The sequence below is a fragment of the Dermacentor albipictus genome, chromosome 5 (assembly GCF_038994185.2).
Source record: "Dermacentor albipictus isolate Rhodes 1998 colony chromosome 5, USDA_Dalb.pri_finalv2, whole genome shotgun sequence".
In the NCBI taxonomy this organism is placed as follows: domain Eukaryota; kingdom Metazoa; phylum Arthropoda; class Arachnida; order Ixodida; family Ixodidae; genus Dermacentor; species Dermacentor albipictus.
In genome coordinates this window covers 77,162,779-77,183,717 of record NC_091825.1, presented here as the reverse complement: position 1 = coordinate 77,183,717, position 20,939 = coordinate 77,162,779, and the positions used below count along the sequence as shown (strand labels likewise).

At 44.2% G+C, this 20,939-nt stretch overlaps 1 protein-coding gene across 3 annotated transcripts; it reads right to left on the bottom strand.

The window, feature by feature from the left end:
• Positions 1 to 1,505: 1,505 nt before the first annotated feature.
• On the bottom strand, positions 1,506 to 20,343 carry LOC139059906 (dnaJ homolog subfamily B member 9-like). Of its 3 annotated transcripts, none has more exons than XM_070538459.1 (4): positions 20,185 to 20,343; positions 13,932 to 14,160; positions 9,239 to 9,682; positions 1,506 to 4,964 (listed from the first exon to the last, which is right to left on the bottom strand). In XM_070538459.1, exons 1-4 carry the CDS (start codon positions 20,230 to 20,232, stop codon positions 4,894 to 4,896), a joined length of 792 nt encoding a protein of 263 aa, XP_070394560.1. In that variant the 5' UTR covers positions 20,233 to 20,343; the 3' UTR covers positions 1,506 to 4,893. The 3 variants fall into 3 exon arrangements, with proteins under 3 accessions (XP_070394560.1, XP_070394563.1, XP_070394562.1); XM_070538462.1 differs by lacking the exon at positions 20,185 to 20,343 and adding an exon at positions 19,845 to 20,178; XM_070538461.1 differs by lacking the exon at positions 20,185 to 20,343 and adding an exon at positions 19,710 to 19,843.
• Between the last annotated feature and the right edge of the window lie 596 nt (positions 20,344 to 20,939).

The window sequence follows — 20,939 nt, the reverse complement described above, 5'->3', positions numbered from 1 at the left end:
TGATTAAGCTATTAGTGTGTACGCCTTGGCCGAAACGTCATCTACGAGATTTGGACCAGCCGCCTGTTATTGACAATTTTGTATGGGAGGGGTGAAACAGAATGACTGGTTCAAGGAAAGGCATAGGCATGCTTATTAGGCGAGGTATAAAGTGCCAAAGGGTAAAAGAGACATGCAAGGAGCATTTTTTGATTAGCGGCACCATTCAGCAAGTCTTTAGCTATGTTAAAAGGCCAAATGCATCTGCGCAATATGTTGCATGTATAGTAATGTATACAGTGGCGTAGCAACAGGGGGGGGGGCCGGGGGGACGTGGGCCCCGGGTGCAAGGGCCCAGTGAAGGGGGGGGGGGGGGGTGTCATATACGTCTGAAGACACCCCTCTTTCCGCCGGCTACACCCGGGGAGTGGGGTGACAGAAGGCCTATGGGCCCCGGGTGCCAGACGACCTAGCTACGCCACTGAATGTATAACATTAAGAGACAGGAAGACAACGGTGTGGATCAGAGAGCAAACAGGAGTAGCCAATATTCCAGCTGACATTTTTTAAGAGAAAAAAAATGGAGCTGGACAGGTCATGTAAACATAGGGTAGGTAACCTGTGGTTTCTTAAGAGTCACAGAATGGGTGTGAAGGGAAGGAAGTGTCGAGGATGGCAGAGAATTAGTTGGTGTGCTTCAAATGAGAAAATTTCAAGCTTAACTTGGAATCAGCTAGCAGAAGAGAGGGGTAATTGGAGATCGCTGGGAGAGGCCTTCATCCTGCAGTGGATATAAAGATATGCCAGTGATGATGGATCGCCCACTTTTTTTTATTGCGATAAAGACTTGCCCTTAAGGCATAATTCTTGGTGCATATATGTGTATTATATGTGTGCTGTGAGGCCTGTGTTGTGTATGAATTGAAGCAGTGTGCGCATCTATCAGTGTGGTGTGCTAGGCTACAAAACAGCGCATCAAATCATGTTTCATCAACTAGACATTACTCATTACTAGTCACATTACTAGAACTTCCAACAGTGTGCGTTCCATGAAGAATACACAGCACATCTGCGTTTTTTTTTTAATTAGTAAGCAGACTGCATTTTCTCAAAGCTGCACCAGTACGTTAAAGCATGTGCAACAGGAATTCGCCACTGTGATATAGAGCACCACAAATTATGGACTGTTATAATGGCATGTTATAATGCTCCGGAGCATGTTGTAGGAGCATTATAGGAGCATGTTATAATGCTCCGATGCCGGAACATGTTATAATGCTCCGGCATTGTGTATTTCAAATGCAAATAAAGTTATTATTATTATTATTATTATTATTATTATTATTATTATTATTATTATTATTATTATTAATGCACACAGGTTTTAAGGAGCATGCTGTTTGAAACAGCAGAAAGGCGGTCAGAGTGCAGTAGAATCGAAGGAGACGAAATGCGAGGAGCGAGCCACACACCAGGTTCTCGCACTGTCGCACCGTTCATTGCACCAAGCCTCGACAGAAGCAGAATAACGAGCCATAAACATTTTATTGCTGCCATTTCGAGTTTAACAGCAGGTGCCAACAATTACAATACACTGCACAGTTGGTAGTATCACCTTTACAATCCAAGAAACTCGAGAAACATAGCAATGCACAAGCACAGTAAAGTACGGTATACATTACTGAAAGCACTGCTCTCAATGGCTCATTGCATTGGGTTGCGAATTCCGAATTAGTTATATTGTGTAAAACTATAATTCAAAGTTGCACACTGTGGCAGAATAAATGCACCGGTATTGAAAAATGCTACTGAAGTTGTCCTTTCGATTTTACGATCTTGCTTGGCGTACAGGAACCTCTCAGATGCAATAGACTAATCATGTTCACTAGCGCTTGCTGTACAAAGTACAAGATATTTGCTCTAAAATCTTTGCATACATTTAAAGGTGCTTGACTGAACACAGACCAATCTCACCACAATACTAGACCATGCAAGTGGCCTCAGTAAATATCATGGTGCCCCACCCATTTTGAATACCTTGCCACAATACTTAAAGTCATGACAGCCATCTTTAGTTCCAAGACTAGCTAAGCTGTTGACCTCCACATCAAATTTTATTGGCACTACCACCTACACTTTCATGAATGTAACTTGTCCCGTCTTGTTACTACAGGAGTGACAGGTCTTAGCATCCCAAAGAAACACTAATAATATGAGACATGCAACTGTGAAGGGCTCCAGATTATTTTGACTGCATGGAGTTCTTTGATGTGCACTGAAACCTCGGTCCACATTTAAAAAAAATTCTGCCACCATTTGGATGTGACAACTGATGAGGACATGTGCTCAGAGACTTGATAGTCTCTGAGCATTGCTTGTATTGAATGTGTTCAAAAGCCAATAAAGCTTGGCAAGATGTCACTGAAACACCAACGAGTGCACAGCAAATAATGAGTGGCCCTACGACTAACTGTGATCGTGTAGTGAAAAACCTTTCAACACGGAAATTCACTTACTAATGAACCTCTGAACTTTGTCAAGCAGATGATAACTGCAAAGGGCCTTCGTTCATTTGGCTAAACATTTTTTTTGGTCTAGTAGCAATGCAACCAGCATCAAAACATGGTTCAATATTTCAGGCCAACAGGGCTACTGTACAGTACAGCGAGTTTTACAGTGAAGCTGTTACCCTCTAGTTGGTCGGGATGTTTTGTATCCACGTGCGAGCTTTTACTAGCGCAAAAACAAGCGGCAGCTGGAAGCTTTGTGTTCAAGTTTCCGCATAACAGAACTATGTTCTTCGTACATTTGAATAATACAATCCGGTACTATCGTGTCTGCAGGTTGTGCGCAATCGTATTTAACTAATTTTCTGATGCAGTTTACTTTGAGAAATTCAATTAGTTCAATAATGCACTTTCACTAGGCAGAGGGCCTACAAGAATGAAGACGTAAGCTGTGCTAACGGCTCCACCATTTATTTGAACAACAATCCAAAGCTATCATGTCTGTAGCTTGTGTGTAAGTCCTACTTTTCCCGATGCATTTCACTTTGAAAAATTCATTTAGCTCAATAATGCACTTGCAGTTGGTGGAGCGCCTAGAAGAATGAGAATGCTCATTGCACTTCTGGACACATGCGTGCGGGCGTGCCGTACGTCGCTTGTGGTGGCAGCGTGCAACGCCGGCAACAGCTTCACTGTACCTACACTTTCACAGGGTGGAATGGAGGCCGATTTTTAAAAAAATCTAAGGCTATTTACAAATATCTACAATGAATGCTTACTATACAGAGCTGTTGTGAAGTGTACAACACTTTCTAAACACACACAAAAGAAAGCAGGGAAGTACCTCAACAAACATCCACTGCCACACCGAATCCCCAAGATGACCAAAAGCATTCAAGAGTCATCTAGTGTACATAAATAAATAATACTTAAGAATTTGCATTTGCAATGAAAGCAATAAATTTGGGCAAGATGGCAACAAACCAGTACTTTGATATATATCTCTTGGGTAAAATAGAAAGCAGTACTCCTACTATGTAACATTCCATTTCATTTTCCATTCTTCTCATCTTGTCGCATGTTGTGCCAAGTTGTCAACGGCAGCGACAACAGCAGTATCTGCGTCACATCCAAGCCCATGACAAAGAGTGAAAAGGAATGAGAAACGAAGTGGATCGTTAAAAAATACAGCCCTAGAGTAAAAAAATAAATATGACGACACAACTCATGCAACACCAAATGTGCGGGAGCTGGGAAAAAGAATAGAAGCTTCCACTGGCACGACTGTCTCTTGCATAGCGTGTGTTGTCACACCATGTGCCCTACCGGTCACCATCATGTCTCTGTCATGACAACATGAAGTGGCCTATATTTATGTTGAACATTGTGCAAATTAAATGCAGTGAACCACAACACTTGTCTTTAGGCTATGCACAGTTGCGAGTAACATGCAATGAAAAGCAATGGCCAATCCTTGCCAAACACACAGCCATATCCAACAATAAATTATGTTCTTGCGTGATTACCTAGCACCTCTCCACACACGATGCGAAGTCACAGAAATGAAACGGTAACAACCGCCGGAAACTATTTATCAGACTTGTGCTATCGCTATCAGTGCTCCCCACAATGGGTAAAGCATTTCACAAACCTTTCTCACAGGGGCACAACACTGTGAAAATATTTTCATCAGTGCTGCATCACCCCGCAGTTTGCCTGGAAAGTAGTACCTGCCTGTTCAAGTAATCCAGGTGATGTGACAGAACTGTTATATACTACAGGAAATCTTTAATATTAAAGTTTGCTTCTATTAAAATGGATGACGAGTATAAAATGTAAGTGACAGTTTTGCTGGCTCAATAAGCACATATATCCAGGCCCAGTGAAACACTATTACATTTGGCGGTAATTTTTCATTGGCTACTTCCAGCCCAGTGCTACATTATTTTTTATCCCTCCCAATGGCTGAAGTACTTCAGTATAGAAAGTCTGTGTAGTCTGCTCAGTACTACTGTCTGTTTATGTGGCACTGGTTGATTATTGCCTGTGCTTGCATTCACAAAACGTTTCAGTTCTTCCATTTCTCACACACCATACAAATTCCCTGATTACAAAGCTTCTGGGTCTACTTCGGCCAGTCACAACCTTCAATAGGCAGACAATTTACTAAAAGAAAAAAAAAAAAGTAAGGAGAGACTTGAGTATGTACACAACATAAAACAACAACAAATCCATAACCGGATTGCAGCATGCTGCAGAAAACTGTGGGCTCGCGCCCAAACATCACAGATCAGAGCACGGTGCTTCAGTTAGTCTGCTTTTTACAAGCACAACCTGTGCACCTTGAATTTACAGTTCCAGCTTTCGCTCAACGCAGGGAGACCCACACTCGAAGCTTCTTTGGTTCCTACGAGCACTGAGTATAAGTTGTCACCATGTTGCCGACTCTCTGTGTGACTGTCTTGCAGTGGCCTTGCCCTAAAAACAAGAAAAAGACAAGACAAAACATTTGAGTAAGGATAACGTCACTTTCGTGAAATAAATCCTCAAAATACATGGTGAAATGCCTTGATGTTCTTGTTAAGACTTATCAGCACTCCTAGGGATGGTCAATTAATTTAATAAACAGGCTCTTGGGCTACCCATAAGAACGGCCAATGCTAAATTGCTAGCCCTAGGTGTGCACAACACTCTCTATGAACTTGTAGAAGCGCACCTTATATCTCAATACGAAAGGCTAGCTCGGAGTGCCGCCGGGCGAAACATCCTCCAGAATCTCGGCATCAACTAAGAGTCGATACAAAGCATTAAAGTAGACATTTCTCACGATCAGAGGCGCCATCTCAAAATTAATCCACTCCCTCAAAACATGCACCCTGAATTCCACAAGGAAAGGAGGGCCGAGCGGTCCAAAGCCCTACATCAGAAATTCCACGCCTTCAAAGACGTAGTCTATGTCGACGCAGCAGAATACATTGAACGCAACTGTATGTCTCTTGCAGTGGTGGACTCCTCGGGTCAAATACGCGCTGGTGGTTCAATTCACACCAGAAGCTCCGAAACAGCGGAAGAGGCGGCTATCGCTCTGGCAATAGCCTCCACACATTGTCATTACATTATTAGCGATTCCAGAGCAGCAGTATGCAATTTTGCGAAAGGTCGGGTCTCGGCTCCCGTAAAACACATAATAGACACCAACCAACACCCACGACCAATCCAGATCATTTGGGCACCAGCACACTCCTCCCTACCCGGCAACGATGCCGCCCACACCGCCACTCGAGGACTCGCCAACCGAGCACCCGGATGGCTCACGCTAGGATCAGGGAGGGATCGCATGGTCAGTTACCAGGAAATAACTCAGCACTACAGGTTAGCCAGGGCAGTGTACCCGCCAGCACACAAATCGCTTAACAAGCGACAAGAAGTAGCTTGGAGACGACTTCAGACGAACACCTACCCCAACCCTGTAGCCTATCACTACTACTACCCGGACCAATACCCTAATACATGTAAGCATTGTAAGCAAAAAGCGGATCTATTCCATATTATGTGGTCGTGCCCAGCCAAAAACTACACAAATCACGAAATAAGTAGTACTGAGCAGTGGGAGGCTGTGTTGCTCAGCTCCGACCCTGACCTGCAGGCCAAGGTCATCGAGAGAGCTGAAGAAGCCGCCCGGGCCCAGGGGCTCGTGGCTGCCTAACAAGGTCATCCGTCAATACCTTGTTTCCAAATAAAGTCTTTACTCACTCACGCACTTTAATTCAATTAACAATTAATCATTCATCATTTAACCTTTAATCAATTAATTGCTTTCGATGCATGATTTATTATCAATTAATTAATTAACGGAAATTTTGGCCAGGCACTTCAAAAAGGTTGAAACACAGGTATCTACTTTTGTGGGACCTTATATTAATGTTTGAGACATGTAACCAAGTTAGAAATACGAGTGTATAATGTATGATAAAGAACAATCTTAAATTTGTTAAAAATAACTTAAAGTTTGCACTAGTGGCCTATGGAAAGATAAACACTATATGTTATAAAATGGCACTTAGAGCAGAATTAAACAAGATACATGGCACTAGTGAATCCCTGTAGGATGTACACTTAAACATGAAATAAGAAAAGTGGCAAAAATGAAGGGTGAAGTTCAACTAAAATATGCAAGAAATTGCAATGTGAAAATTACGAGAAACAAGAAAATTACTGGTTCAGGGTTTCAAGCGACATGCTCTTTTCTAGAGCGAAGGAATGTGAATTGGCTGGGCTGTGTGGGTGAAACCGACATCTTCGAATGGCCACACAATCAGCATGCAAGTATGGATGCTCGGAAGCTATAGATTCACTGGAATTGACAGGAACTCCATCGCAATATCAAACACATGCTCCAAACCGGTGCAAATGCTATGCTACGTCTTTCGTGGACTCTGAGTGACAAGACGATTAACGACTAGGCTGCCATAGTATGCCTTGAATTACGAGGGCATTTCAAGCTTCGGCGGTGTGGTGGTGAGCATAATGGGTGGCAGGGGAGAGGGAGGAGGGGAAGTGCTCGGCCTGCCATCAGTCGGGACTTGGAAGAACAAGTGACAGTCGCTCTAACACAGCTGCATTCTAGTGCAATTTCAAAATTTTCGCGCCCTCCTTGTCAAACTCCCCAAAACGGTTCATTAAACTTGTCTAATCGATTAAGTCGATTAAACGAAAGGTGGAGTTTGATAAAGATTAATAATTTTGTGGCATACCTTTAATCATTTAATCGATATTACCAAGCCTGAGCATTCCATAACTGCTTGGCTTCAATCTACAATCGGGCCATGTGCTTTACAGTGATTATTATGCATATAAATTAGTGAAATTCGATAAGTGTGCTTCTACTAAAACAGATAACCCGGAATACAATGTCAGCTTTACTTTTGCCAATTCAATGTGCACACTGTGGGGAAGTAACGGCACTAAAGACCGGGGCAGCCCACTAGACACTGAATTCCTACAACATATATGGCAGTATTAGAATTAAGTTAGTTTTATATTGTTGTTTTTGGGCATCAATAGAATGCTGGCTTGTTTCTCACATTGCACACAAGGACTTAAATTAGAGGGAAACTAAAGGCAAAGAAATTTCACTCTGTCTAAGATGGTTATGTATGAGTAGTATACACTAAAGAAGCAATCTAGACAACTCTGCAGGGTCGGTATTCATCCAATTTTCTTATCAACAGCCTTTCAATAGCAATTGAGCACACAATGTGTGCACCTGATGGTTAGCGGATGTATAACATAAATCAAAGGATGTCGCTTCCGAGATTGCCAGTGTACTGTGGGCCCTGCCTGATGTCACAGGCCATGCCGTCATGCAGAAGAGCTGTGCTGGTTCTCAATGTTCTGGGTAGTGCGTCGCTTCCGATAAGCAGTAATGGCTGCATTTCTTCAACTACAAGTATGAAGAACATCAGTTTTTACAAGCTTCTCACGACTTCTATTTCCAGCATTAAATTTTGCACGCAAGCCGCACTGTCATCTGCGCTATCTGAAACTAGGCTTTTTACATGGTCCAAAGGTAAGTTGTAGCTGGCCTTCTTTGGTCAAGCTAGAGATAAATTTATTGCTACAAAATTTATGAAGTGTCACTTCTGATGTGGACTGCTTTTCTGCGAGAAAGAAAGTGATGTCAACACACAAGAGTGTTAACGCCACCGTGAAAATACAAAGTCAGCCTCTAACATGCCTTACGCCTTATGCGAATCATATTTCTTTGTTGTTCACTGAAAGACTAGAAAGATTTCAAAGCTGGCCATTGCTGGCAATTGCGCAACCATCCCTGCAAGGCCCAAGAAACATTCTAGCCATGGTACTAAAGAAATAAGTACACATGCCATCAAATTAAAGTTCTCTGTCTGTCTGACATGCCACCCCCTGAGGCCATCACAACCAAAACTGCCGGACCATTCTTTTTAACAAAGCTTATTTTCTTATTCACATGCCAAGTGACCACAAGTATTGCTGTATTCCTATGTTATCTCTCAGCACCCAACATTTTTCATCGCTAGCTGTTGCGCAACAGTCCTTCAGTGGCATTCACAGTGGTGCCACAGAATATTGCTGTAGTGGCCCATGCTATGCCAAACTCGAAATAAACGGGTGACTTCCATTAAGCTGGCCTTGATGTGACCGATGGAATGGAATTGTCCAGTGGGTCGAATTAAAAGAATAAACTGAGTAAGCATTTAAACACACAAGCACTTTATTTTGCAATATTATTTACCCAATTATATTGTGCATAGAGTATTTTAAGGATTGGAATTGGAAAACAATGTCCATCTGATTTTCTAACAAGACAAATGCACCAATTAAGCATACTTCGCAATCTTGCAATCAGAAAAGATGAAACTTGCAGAATTTACCTTTACAGGGTAAATATTTATTTACAGTTAATGCCCATGTTTGACACCATTACTTAGCATATCATATTTCAAAGCTCCAATATTATATTCCGAAGCTCCAAGCAGCATTGTCTCACGAGAAAGTGCTCGTGGTGTGTACTACAGTGTACCAGTCAGTAATAAACTGGCACCAAACAGAAAGAAGTTAGCCATGCTAAAGTGACACGTTTGGTATTCTATAAGCACAGTCTGCCAATCTAATTTTCGTTGACAATTTCACAGTTCTCTAGTGCCTCTTTAGTGGATCACGACTATCATCCCACTAAGCTTTGACTGTATACCACTCGAGTGAGCACTTACCATCACTATGCTGGTGAAACATGTTGGCCCGGTGGTTCTGCGCATGACGTGAGAAGTGCGACCGTGCAAAGGATTCGCCCGAGCCGAAGACTTCTCCAAAGGGTCCACCACCGCCACCACCCATCCAGTCCTCACGCTCATCATCAAAGTCAGAAAACAGGTCCTCCATGTTGAATGCGTTGCCAAAGAATGAGCGTTGGCCTCCGTGGTGATGGTGTTGGTGTGGCTTTTGCTGACCAAAGTTGGGAGGGCCATTGTGGAAATGCGATCGGCCGTGCTGCTGCTGGTGGAAGTTGAAGGCATCGTCGAAGTGACGGAAGAAGTCGTGCATGTCGAAGTCATGGAACTGCGTCCTGCCGCCCTCGTCACCGCCTTGCTTGAAGGCGGAGCTGCCAAACTGGTCGTACTTCTGGCGCTTCTCGCTGTCCGACAGGACCTCGTAAGCTGTTCAGGTGAGGGAAATAAAAAAAAATAAAGAACGTTAACGCAGGCTTGAAAGGTACTTCCCATTTCAGGAAAACAATGAAGATGTTATATGGTCACAAAAACTACAGAAAAATTCTGATAATACGACATTCTCGAGGCCTCGTAATTTATTTGTATCGTCCAAAACTTGTACAGTCCATAACAAACATTAGTTGCAGCGTAAAATTGAAGGTGAGACGGGTTTCATGAATTGATGTTTATATCTTTAGTTGGAAAAGTCCCTGATGGCTTTCTGAATCTTTATTCCCTCAGTGTGGTCTGTGCACTGAACGCACTTGTAGATTGCAAAATTTTATGTTCATGCCTTTGTCTGTGTTGCCAGTACTTACTGCATGCCTGAGTCAGTGCGTTTCAAGTGAGCTGGTCTCTGCTAAGATCACAAAAGATAACGATTTCAAATGCCGGCTTCACAAACGTACTTCTCTGAATAAGAGAGACCCTGTGGTGGCTCGGAAATGTGTATAATCCACTGCAAACCGGGAGAGTGCTTAAGCTATCCCGAAACCGAATGTACTGCACCTAATGCATTCTTGCAAGGGCTTCTTTCAAAATCTTATCACTCTGAAATTTGCGCGAACAGTGAATTGTATCATCAAGATTTGGCTGCGATATAGACACCACATATAACGACTTACAAAAGGACCTCGTCAAGCAAAACCTCAAGAGACTAGAGAAATATTCTCCAATTAACACTTACTGAGAAATATGTAGAGATATGTACAGCAGTGCAAGCACTATATCTTGTACACCCGGTCAACATAGCTTTCAGAAATATCAAGGCTCAAGAAGTGAACCCGGCAGCTAGTTCTTTACAAAAAGGAAAGAAAATGACAAAGTGCCTTTAAAAGTGTAATCTGGAACCAATACAGTCACTGACCAATAATTGTGACTCAGTGGGAACTGCCTACAAGAATGAATAAATGGAAGTCTGAAGAAACGAATTCACCAGAACATAGGCAACTTTATTCTTGAAATGAGCCCCATCTCTAAAACAAAGAATAGTAGTAAAAGGAATTCCTGCATGCACATATGACTTGGTCAGTCTGTACTTTGACCATTGCCATGCTAGTGTTACAGATGGACGAAACTACGGTAAATGTATGCACCAGATCCCCATCTCCTGTCAACTTGAGGAGATGTCAGCCACATTCTAATTTTCTTTATTTCATTACCCACAGTAGCAATCGGCATGTACAGTACATGCTTGAATGAATAATGTATCAATTCTTGCTACCTCTTTTTAATGGTGGCTTTCTTCACAGACAACAGGTGTCACAAAAAAAAGAAAAATCAGGTCCTGGTTCTGTGAGAAAATCTTTTAGAGCTTGCATTTGGCTTTCCGGTTACAGAAAGTTAAAGATTTATGGTTCCGATTTACGATTTTTTTTTCTTTTTTTCTTGCATTGCCTCTTTACAAAACCAAGCAATTTAGAGGCTGCTGCTCTGTTTAAGCAGCAATTTCGCCTCATTTTTTTACCGAGGTTCCACAGTACTAGTTATGATAACCATATTTTAGCATTGCTGGAATTTCACAACCTTGCACACGGACATAATGTCCTGGTTAAATGACTGCTTATTCAATCTACGCACCTTAATCTTCCTTCTACACAGAATGCAGAAGGAAGGCATGCTGCCTTGCACTGGTACCAGATTGAGAAGTTCAGATCTTTCATCAATAGCACAATATCTTGGCATTAGTATTAATTTTTGCAATCAGGATGCACAGGAAAAGCCTGTTATGGCCTAATTTACAGTATAGGTATGCATAAGGCTATGTACCTGTGCCTACACACTATATTGCTGTTTTATTGAGATAGCAATTATACGGACATTCCAGGTGCATTTATGTCGTTGCTATGAGGTTCTGTATAAAGTCCAAAGGCGATAAAATTGTTGCCACGCACCGTGTGCTCTATATGCGAGTGAAAGTGTGCGAGCGTGTGCCGGCAATCATGGCTCAACCTCACAAACACAGGTGAGGAAAGCGGAGAGGAAGCGCGCCCTGTCTTCCGTCGCACGCAACGCTCCGGCGGTAAGGTAGGGAGCAGGCATACTACTCCAGGTGGCCCGGGCAGCCGCCTACACCCGCCCAGGCCGCTATATCTGGAAAGCCATCTGTGACAGGGACAGAGTTTGGTTCGCGCTGTGTTTTCGTAGCTTAGTTTGCGTTGATGCAACACGCAGCACAAAAGTCAACTTGCTCACTGCTGCTGTGACGTTTCCTCACTCCATCATTTTGATGTGTTTTCGCAGTCATAGAGTAAGATGTGTTCATGTTTGCTTGGGTGTGCATGACACCATGCTTGTTAATTTAGTTAGTATGTCTATGTTTACAAGTTTATACAGCCGATAGGACTACTATTCTTACTTTGTATAGCTACCTGTTCACTAATTTGCTATCGCAATCAATTATTCGCCTGTCGGACAAAACTGCTACTTTTCTTGTGTCACAAACGCACCAGACTGTCAATTTGCTTGAATATGGGCGGTCAGAAACAAAACAGCAGTTTGTACACATTCACCAAAGCAGGATGCCACTTCTTTGAGCACTTGCGCGATGCAAATAACGCAGTTAGGTACAGGGTGCGCCAATGTGAGAACACCTAATCTGTGCTCCAGCAAACGATGCAGAAGTAGGGCCCAACTTCATAGTAAAGATGTGCTTGATGCAATATGTTAACTAGACCTATGTAGGTAAAGTGTTACTGCAAAGGCTACGCCGTTTGCGGTAGGCAGGAGGGAAATCGTGAGACGGCGGGCAGAGAAGGATGGTGGCTTGATGGGTGCTGTCTTCCTGCTCACCTATCGTTGTGCACAAAAGGGAAAAGGAATGACTGTGAGTGCGCGCTAAGGGGGAGGGAGGGTGGCAGGTGAGCCCACTAGCCAGGCTGTCGCTGCGCATGGTGTGGCTGAGCACAACCATGCACGCCATATTTTGTAGGTAATCTGCGGCAGGTACAAAGGCAAGTTGGCTTGTGGCTTTGTGTGCCCGCCTAGTGTTGGAAGTTGTCTAATCTCAAGTTTCGAAGACATGTTGAGGCTAAAGGCAGAACGAAGCTGTCACCGCTTTTTCTCACGCTAGTGTTCTGACGGTGAACATCCATGGTCATTGAGTGTGATATGTTTATCTTTGCCTATGCATGCATGACACCATGGTCGTAAATTTAGTGAATAAATGAATGTTTACTACAATTTATACAGCCGATAAAACTACTAACCTTGCACGTCTCAAGTGAGCTGTAATTGGTCCCGAAATATTAATTTAGTGTTTGTTAAACAGTAGACCACACTGTAGACTGTGAAGTTAGTTGGGAACAGTTTTCAAACGTACCTACTGTATTATTCTTTTCTACCGCCCATTCCATCATGGCGGTTGAATTGACTGACTTAGGTTTAACACTGCAAATCAGCACCCGAGCTCTGAGAGACACCATGCTGGAAGGCTCCAGATTCTTTTTGACTAGCTGCATTCTTTAACTATGCACATAAATCTACTTCCATGAATGTTCTTGTATTTCGCCTCCAACAAAATGCAGCCGCAGCAGCTGTGAAATTAGCTTGTTCCCTCGTACACGGCAGAATATCATAAGCTACTACTTCGGAACAAAACTTACATCTACGGCTTCTATATGGAATTCATATTCTAGTAAACAGGTGCCATTTTTAGGTGCAAGTGATCTTGTTCAAAATATTGCCGACAGATTTGTTTCTAACATTTATGACCGCACAGCTGCTCTCACATGCATAAAAAGCACCCTCGAACTGACCCCTGTCACATCCTGCCACATACACTGCAGGCTTTCTTTATTTTCACAAAATCTATTATCAAATCTTACAGCTCTACCTAGATCTGATTTCCCCACCCTTTATTTCTTGCCGTATCAATTGCGGTATTAAACTCATTACTAACATGTCACACAAAAGTTTGCTTGTACTCAATCGTCTGACAAACTTTGGAGGATTTGAACCACATTCCGCGATGAATCACGTCTATGCAAGACGTTCGTTTTCATGTATTACTAGCTAATATTAGATAACCAGGAATTTTCTTTTACTACATTTCTAAATTCTACAACTCCCCTCTGTAACATCTTTGAGCCTTGATTACTGAGCCAACCATTACAAGTACTCCCATGCTTTATCTGCGCTATGAGAATCGTGAATGAAGTGAAACAAAACACCGAGATAAAGTGCGTAGTCTACTTGCCCTGTGCAATATTCTTGAACTTCTCCTCAGCGCCTGGCTCCTTGTTCTTGTCTGGGTGGTACTTGAGGGCCAGCTTGCGGAATGCCTTCTTGATCTCCCGTTCAGTGGCTGTGCGCTTGACACCTAACAGCTTGTAGTAGTCCTCCTCCTCAGCCGCGCTCACCGCTAAGACTGCCACCCACGCCAAAAGAAGCACTGGCCACCACTTCATGGTACGTGCAGAATGGATCTGCAAGAACGTCAGTGAAAAGGAAAGCGCCTTGTCACAAATGCATTTGTCAGTTTGCTGCCTACCTACTTAAAATTAAATTGAGCTGTTTAACATCCCGGAAACGCGCAATGGGCTATGAGAGACATTGTAGTGGAGGGCTCCAGATTAATTCTAACCAGCTGGCCCACTTCAGCAAGCACCCAAAGTATGGCACATGAGTGTTTTTGCATTTCAACCCCCTCGAAATGCAGCTGCCGTGGCTAGGATCAAACTCGCAGTCTCGTGCTTAGCAGCGCAACACTGAGCCACTGCCACAGCCATAGGCCATGCCAGAGCCATAGCCACTGAGCTACTGCGGCAGGTGTTTGTCTGCTTCGCTAAAGGTAAATACCGCCAGCCAGCATGGAGCAGAATACATTTGCACTGTGGCAGAGAATTAGTTCTATGCTGGTCGCGTCAGAGCAGATTCATATTTCTCACCGTTCCAGATTAAATTGCTCCAAGGTATATCACTCCCTCTTTGCTCCACTGTTGAGGTAGAAATTCAACTGAGAGAGAGAGAGAGAAAACATTTATTCGGACCATCGAGGTGGTTGCTCTTGAGGTCGAGTGGGTGGTGTCCTCATTCCAGGACTCCACTGGCCATGGCTGCTCGACGTACTGGCTGGACGAGAGCTTCTTGTCCCGCCAGGGTATCGCCGGTCAGCTGTACTTCGCACCGCTCAAATGACGTGCTAGGAGTCTTTAAGTGTTGAGGTTTGCCCTCGCACCCCCACGAGATGTGAAAGAGTGTAGGGCGTATGTCGCCGCACCAGGGACAGATGCCGCAATATGTATGTGGGAACATTTTACTGTATCTGTGTAGGTTTGGAAATGTGTTGGTCTGTATAAGTCGGAGAGCTACGGCATCTTCAGTGCTGAGCTTTTTGTGAGGCGGAGGATAAATCCTGCGGTTGAGTCGCTGGATCTCGAGTCGGTCGCAGTAATTGGATGGCAGGGGCATGAAGGTAAAGGGTGGGGATTGATGAGACGATTGGTCTTGCCCCGCTCGGTTGATTAGCGCTCGAGCTAGGGCGTTCGCCCTTTCGTTCCCCTCCAGACCCGCGTGACCCGGCGTCCACGCGATTTGATGGTATTCTTGCAGCCTCGGGCCTAGAATCTGAGCCGCCAGCAGCGGTGTTCGTCCGTTCGTAAAGTTACGGCAGGCCTGTTGCGAGTCGGTAACGACATGGACTTCCCTGCCTATCCTGTCTTCTTGTTTTATAACCAGCGCCGCGGCTATGGTCTCAGCCGCAGCTGGGGTCTCTGCCCTTACGGAGGCCGCGAGGGTCAAGGAGTTGTCTCTCCCGTTCACGGCGGCTACCACGAAGAGGCCCCCTACAGGGTACGCCGCCACGTCCATGTACGTTACAAACGGGTCACCCTTGAATTGTCGGCACTGTTTCTCGACGCGAGCTTTGCGTCGTCCTTCATGGAGTTCATGACTCATGTGCTTCGGTATCGGGTTCGCCTTGATCTTGCCTCTGACCTCAGGCGGGAGTGATCGTTGCCCATCGAGGGCACAGAGCTCCGTTGCCGTTCCGGTCCGGTGGAGGATGGCTCTGTCCGCCGACGTGTTCTGTAGTCTGGCCTTTTGCGAAGCCATAATCGCGTCCGACAGCTCAGCGAAGGTGTTGTGGATCCCGAGGGCCGCTAACTTCTCGTTTGAGGTGGTGACAGGGAGACCCGGGGCCGTTTTGTACGCGCCTCTGATGATGGCATCGACTTGTTCTTGGTCGCGTTTGTTTAGCGAGTGATAGTGATACGGCATGCTATATGTTATTCTGCTGATCACCAGAGCCTGGACGAGGCGAAGCGTGTCCTCTTCTCGCATGCCCTTGCGGCTTCTTGTAACTCGTTTTATAATCCGCGAGATCTGGTTGGTGGCAGACCTTAGGGTTTGGATGGTGTGGGAGGCTTTCAGGTTGCTCTGGATCCAAAAACCCAGAATCCTAGCCTTATTGCCTTCCGTTATCTTCTGGCCCTCAAGATAGAGGTCGATAGGGCCGGGGGACTTGTAGATTCCTCCTCCGTGCACCCGGATCACTTCGGACTTTTCAGGCGCACAACGCATCCCGCTCGCTGCCGCAAATCTCTCCACGGCCGTCGCGGCCTCTTGAAGGGTCGCCTCTTTTCGCGCTAGGGAGCCCTTGGTGGCCCAGAGCGTGATGTCGTCTGCGTACAGGGCGTAACCTAGCTCGGGGATCTTCCGCAGCTTTTTGGTTAGCGCTAGCATCGCGACATTGAATAGAATTGAGGAGATTATCACCCCTTGCGGTGTTCCTTTGTTCGGCACGTCGATCATATCCGATCGAGTCTTGCCTATTCCGATGGTTGCCGTCCGGCTCGTCAGGAACGATTTAACGTAATTCAACTGAAAGTTTCCACATGCATAAAGTCACCTGCACACTCACTCACTTGCCGTCTCAAGAGGCTCCTTTCGAATGACCAGTGGAAGTTCTCTTAAATCATTCTTCGTGACTCTCATGCACTAGAGCAGGCGGATGGTGCAACATGCTATGACAGATACCAATACTCAAGACACATTCAAGTCCAAGACAAAAACTTCGGCCGTGAACTTTTTACAATATGACACCAGTCAATTCAACCTACCCTTTTTATTTATTTCAACTGTGTTCAACATCACATCAAGCACCCATCCATTTTAAGCACTTCCTTCAATTCCAACACCAGATAACTTGCAACAATTATCTGCCTCCTGCCAAGGTCAGGTACTTCACCGTAGCATATGAAAGATGCAATTGAAACAGAAAAATATTTGCACAAGTGATTGGCGATCAAGAGGCAAACATTGCGATACTCAGCGCTGCAACTGACAAGCTGACAGTAAGAGTAAAAAATCATTGTGATTCCTCCCTCTCAAGGGTGGTTTTAGACACTTGAGAATTGGGAAGAATAAACTTTGGTCTTGCAGATAACCACCATATGAAAATTCGGTAGAAAGGTCATAAAAATACATGATGGCTCGTGTGCTGTTTTATATACTAACACTTCAAGTAAAGCATGCTGCAACTTGAATGTTGCACTGGATAATGACTTGCATGCATCAGTGATTATCCATCACGGTAAAGTATGAAATGGTAACTGATAGGGCAGGTGCAGCACACATTGGTCAGCGACAGAATCACATTCACAGATTAACAGTTATTAAAGTAAGAAAGTACAATTTTAGCTGTACAATGCAGACCAGCAGTTTACAATTGGGCTTTCGCTCTGAATCTTGAGTGCAGCATGCTTCAGGTCTGGGGATGAGAGTTCCTGATTGGAACAAAGTCACACAGGACTAACATTTAATTTTTCACATTATCCATTTCTTGTATTTAATGCGTTATGTCCTGCTTCCTTCTCTAGTCCCCTCTATGCACTGAAGATGTGCCAGTTAATAAGCATTACATATAAGCAACATATAACTATTGTGTAGTTTCAGATTCCTTATTCACACTCTGGTCACTGTTAACTAAGTTTGACATAAAGAATGTTTTATGTATGTTTACTAACACAAGCTGCAATTTCTTCAAGCCAGATTCACTGACAACTGAAATGAATAGTTATTGAAACAATTATGAGACGTAAGGAGGCATCTCTTTCTTGCGCAGAGTCAAAAAAAAAAAACTAAAATTAAAGGTGAATATAAAACTGACAATACAGACCGCACAATACACATCTCTAAATGATTGCAACATTAGTTACAAGTTATCAATTTTAACGTTACTTGTGGTGTGAGACAGCAGTTTAATTTAGAGCAAAATGAAAGTTTTTTTTTTCTTTTTGTGCACATAGCCAGCAAGCACCGAGTGTATAAATGATATAGAGCCGTCCACATGCGCCCAAAGCACTTTCCTGTCTCCGCATGCCCGGCCCACTTTTTACAAGACGACCTATTTATAGCCGCTTAAGAGGTTGCCCAGCTACAACCACCGCTGCTGATGCAAGATTTAATGGGTCAGTCCCGGAAGTGCATGAAAAGTGAAACTGTGTCCCAGCACAAATGAAGGATTGCCAAGCAGAATGTCGTCTAATTAGACTAACACATACCTGATCTGTCAGATTTCCGTGATCTGAAGTTACAGTTAAAAGAACAAGGTCTAGTGCTTTTCTTTATAATAAACTTCTTGTGCACCAAGGAATGAATGTTTGCCCAAAATTAATTAATTTGTATATTTATTATACCTCAAAGGCCCCAGCGATGAAAGATGTGATGAGGATTACATGAGGCGTCTTCATCAGAATATTCATCACATCACTGTAATATTTACTTATGAATGCCAATTCCCAATGCCCAATAGCTAAACTAACCTCACAGCCAAAATTCTGCTTAACTTATGGGCTACCATAATATTTAAATATAAAAAGGTGTTGAAAGCAAAATTACAGAAATGCGAAATGGACATTACAGAAGGCCACAAATGATGAGTGGCACAAACTGCATAACCTAACATAAAATTTATGCACACAAGTTATTACCTGTCATGCACAAAGAACGCAGTTTAAAATTTCCATTGCACCCAAAATGAAAATACAAATTGGAATGGCAAGCGAAAAACCCACAGTAATTAAAGTTCGATTCATGCTTAAATGTGCTACATAAACCCAAAGGATCTACCACTTTGCATCACTTCAGTACTTAAACCCTTAAACAATAGGTGTGAGATAATCGGTGAATGCCTCATTAAGGTAAGTGTGAATTTTTGCTGTTTTTTGCCGCAACCTGGCGAAGTCAAGATTATTTATAGCACACCTTTCTGATAAACTGCAAACAAAGGTCGCAGGCCTCCCACAGAAAGGCTTTTGTGGTATACAGAAATACTAACAGTCAAAACACATATTCGTCACACGAGCCGCTTTTCTTTTCTTTTTAATATTATTATTACTAGAATATTAATCGGTCAGTACCAGTCGTTTGCTGTAATATTATTACAGAGTAATACAAACCCAGCCTTCGATCGAGAAAGAAATGATGCACCGTTTTTTTTTTGTTTTTTAACGGCACTCCGCGTTACTTGCGCGGCTTACGCCACGTACGTACTACTTAATGGACTCGAGTCTGGTCACAGCTGACGGTACAGCTGGGATGTTGATTGCGCGTTCGCGACGACAGGCGCGCGTCCACCGAATGCGCAAATACGATCAGCGCGCCTCTTAAAACGACACCTTTGTCAGTCGCAGATGACAATGAATGTCTCTGGGATAAGAGAAGGGGCGCTTGATATATAGCACTGCGCCCCATCCTGTGCGGAAACACTGATCACCCAAAACTCTAGTGGCTCTCGTTACTACACGCACGGATATTGTTTTGCAGCAGTGACATTTAATACGTGTGCTCTACAGCAGAACAAAAAAAACACAACGCGAAGAGAATCTTACAAAGTTGACGTGTTACTCGTAGGATAAAGCAAGCACATGCGCATAAATAAAGCTTGGGAGAAATTACTAAACGGCGGCGCGCTCTCAAGAGATCTTGAAAATGTAGGGGATGCACACTCAAACGACGCGCGCATCGGTCTCACCTTGACAGTGCGATGACAACTACCGGGGTTACCACAGCGACAATCGCTGAATACCAAACAGTAAGTAGCAGGCACGCTCAGGTATTCCCGGAACGAGCGTCTTTGACCGGAATGCCAAGCGCCTCGCGGACTCACAGCAGTACAGGTGATATCCGCGCTGCCAAGAAGCCTTGGGACACGAAGTCTTTTCCCATTGGCCTACGCCTCGGTCGAGAGAAGCGGTGAGGAGAAGAGAGAAATATAGGCCGGCGCGGCGACTCGGGCGCACAAAACCAAAACAAACGCCCAAAATTGCGCTCGATTTTCGTTGTCCACGTCTCGGTCCAGTGCGGGCCGTCGTAGCGCGCTTTATTGGGGCGACTGGCGCGAAAACCCTGAGGCGCCTTGTGGGACGGGCACGAACGACACGGGAATTTAGTCACACAACAGTTGCAAGAAAGCTGTGCATCAGAAAACGCTTTTCGTTGTAACTCACCGAGTCAGTCAGAGCTCCTGTGTCGACAGTTTTAGAGGCCCACGACATGCGCGGAAGACAGAATAGGGAACCCGAAAGCGGCCGCGGCCACCAAATTTTGTTTCGATTTTGGGGCTGATATCTATGGCGATGACGTTATCGGGCTGGCTGCAGTTTTAGCGGCCAGCACTTGTAACGGTAAAATGAATGTTTATATAGATGAATTTCTTTCACACTTACTAGCAAACTGGTCCTCGTTGCTGAGGTTTGTGGGTCAGCTACTGCGATTGTAACTCAACAAATAAGCGGCATTTCTTTTTCTATGCTAGAGCCACAGTACAGATATCAGTTGTCAAAACATCTTCAGCAAGGTTACACTGTAGTGGGCATAGAATATGTCATTCCATGAATAATGCGCACGAACAGGTGCACGATATCATCCCCCGGCGTTTCTTCGTCGATCCTGTTTGCGCGTCCTGATATTATCTGCACGCACCATTTGGGGCTTATCTTGTCCCACAACGACACACACTATACACTCTTTCAAGGCAGATGACGATTATCATTGCACTCTTAGAAAAATTTACACCCTTTGGGGCTTATCTTGTCCCACAACAATAATCGTCATCTGTCTTGCCCACGTTTCCTTTCTTTAACGCTGCGAGCCCGGTTCTTCCCAGTCACGAACGGCACGCGCGTTATCAGTGTGACGCAGCATTCTCGACAGGAAAGTAGCGAGCGCCGAGTTTTCAAGAAAGGAAACGCAAGCTAGGCAG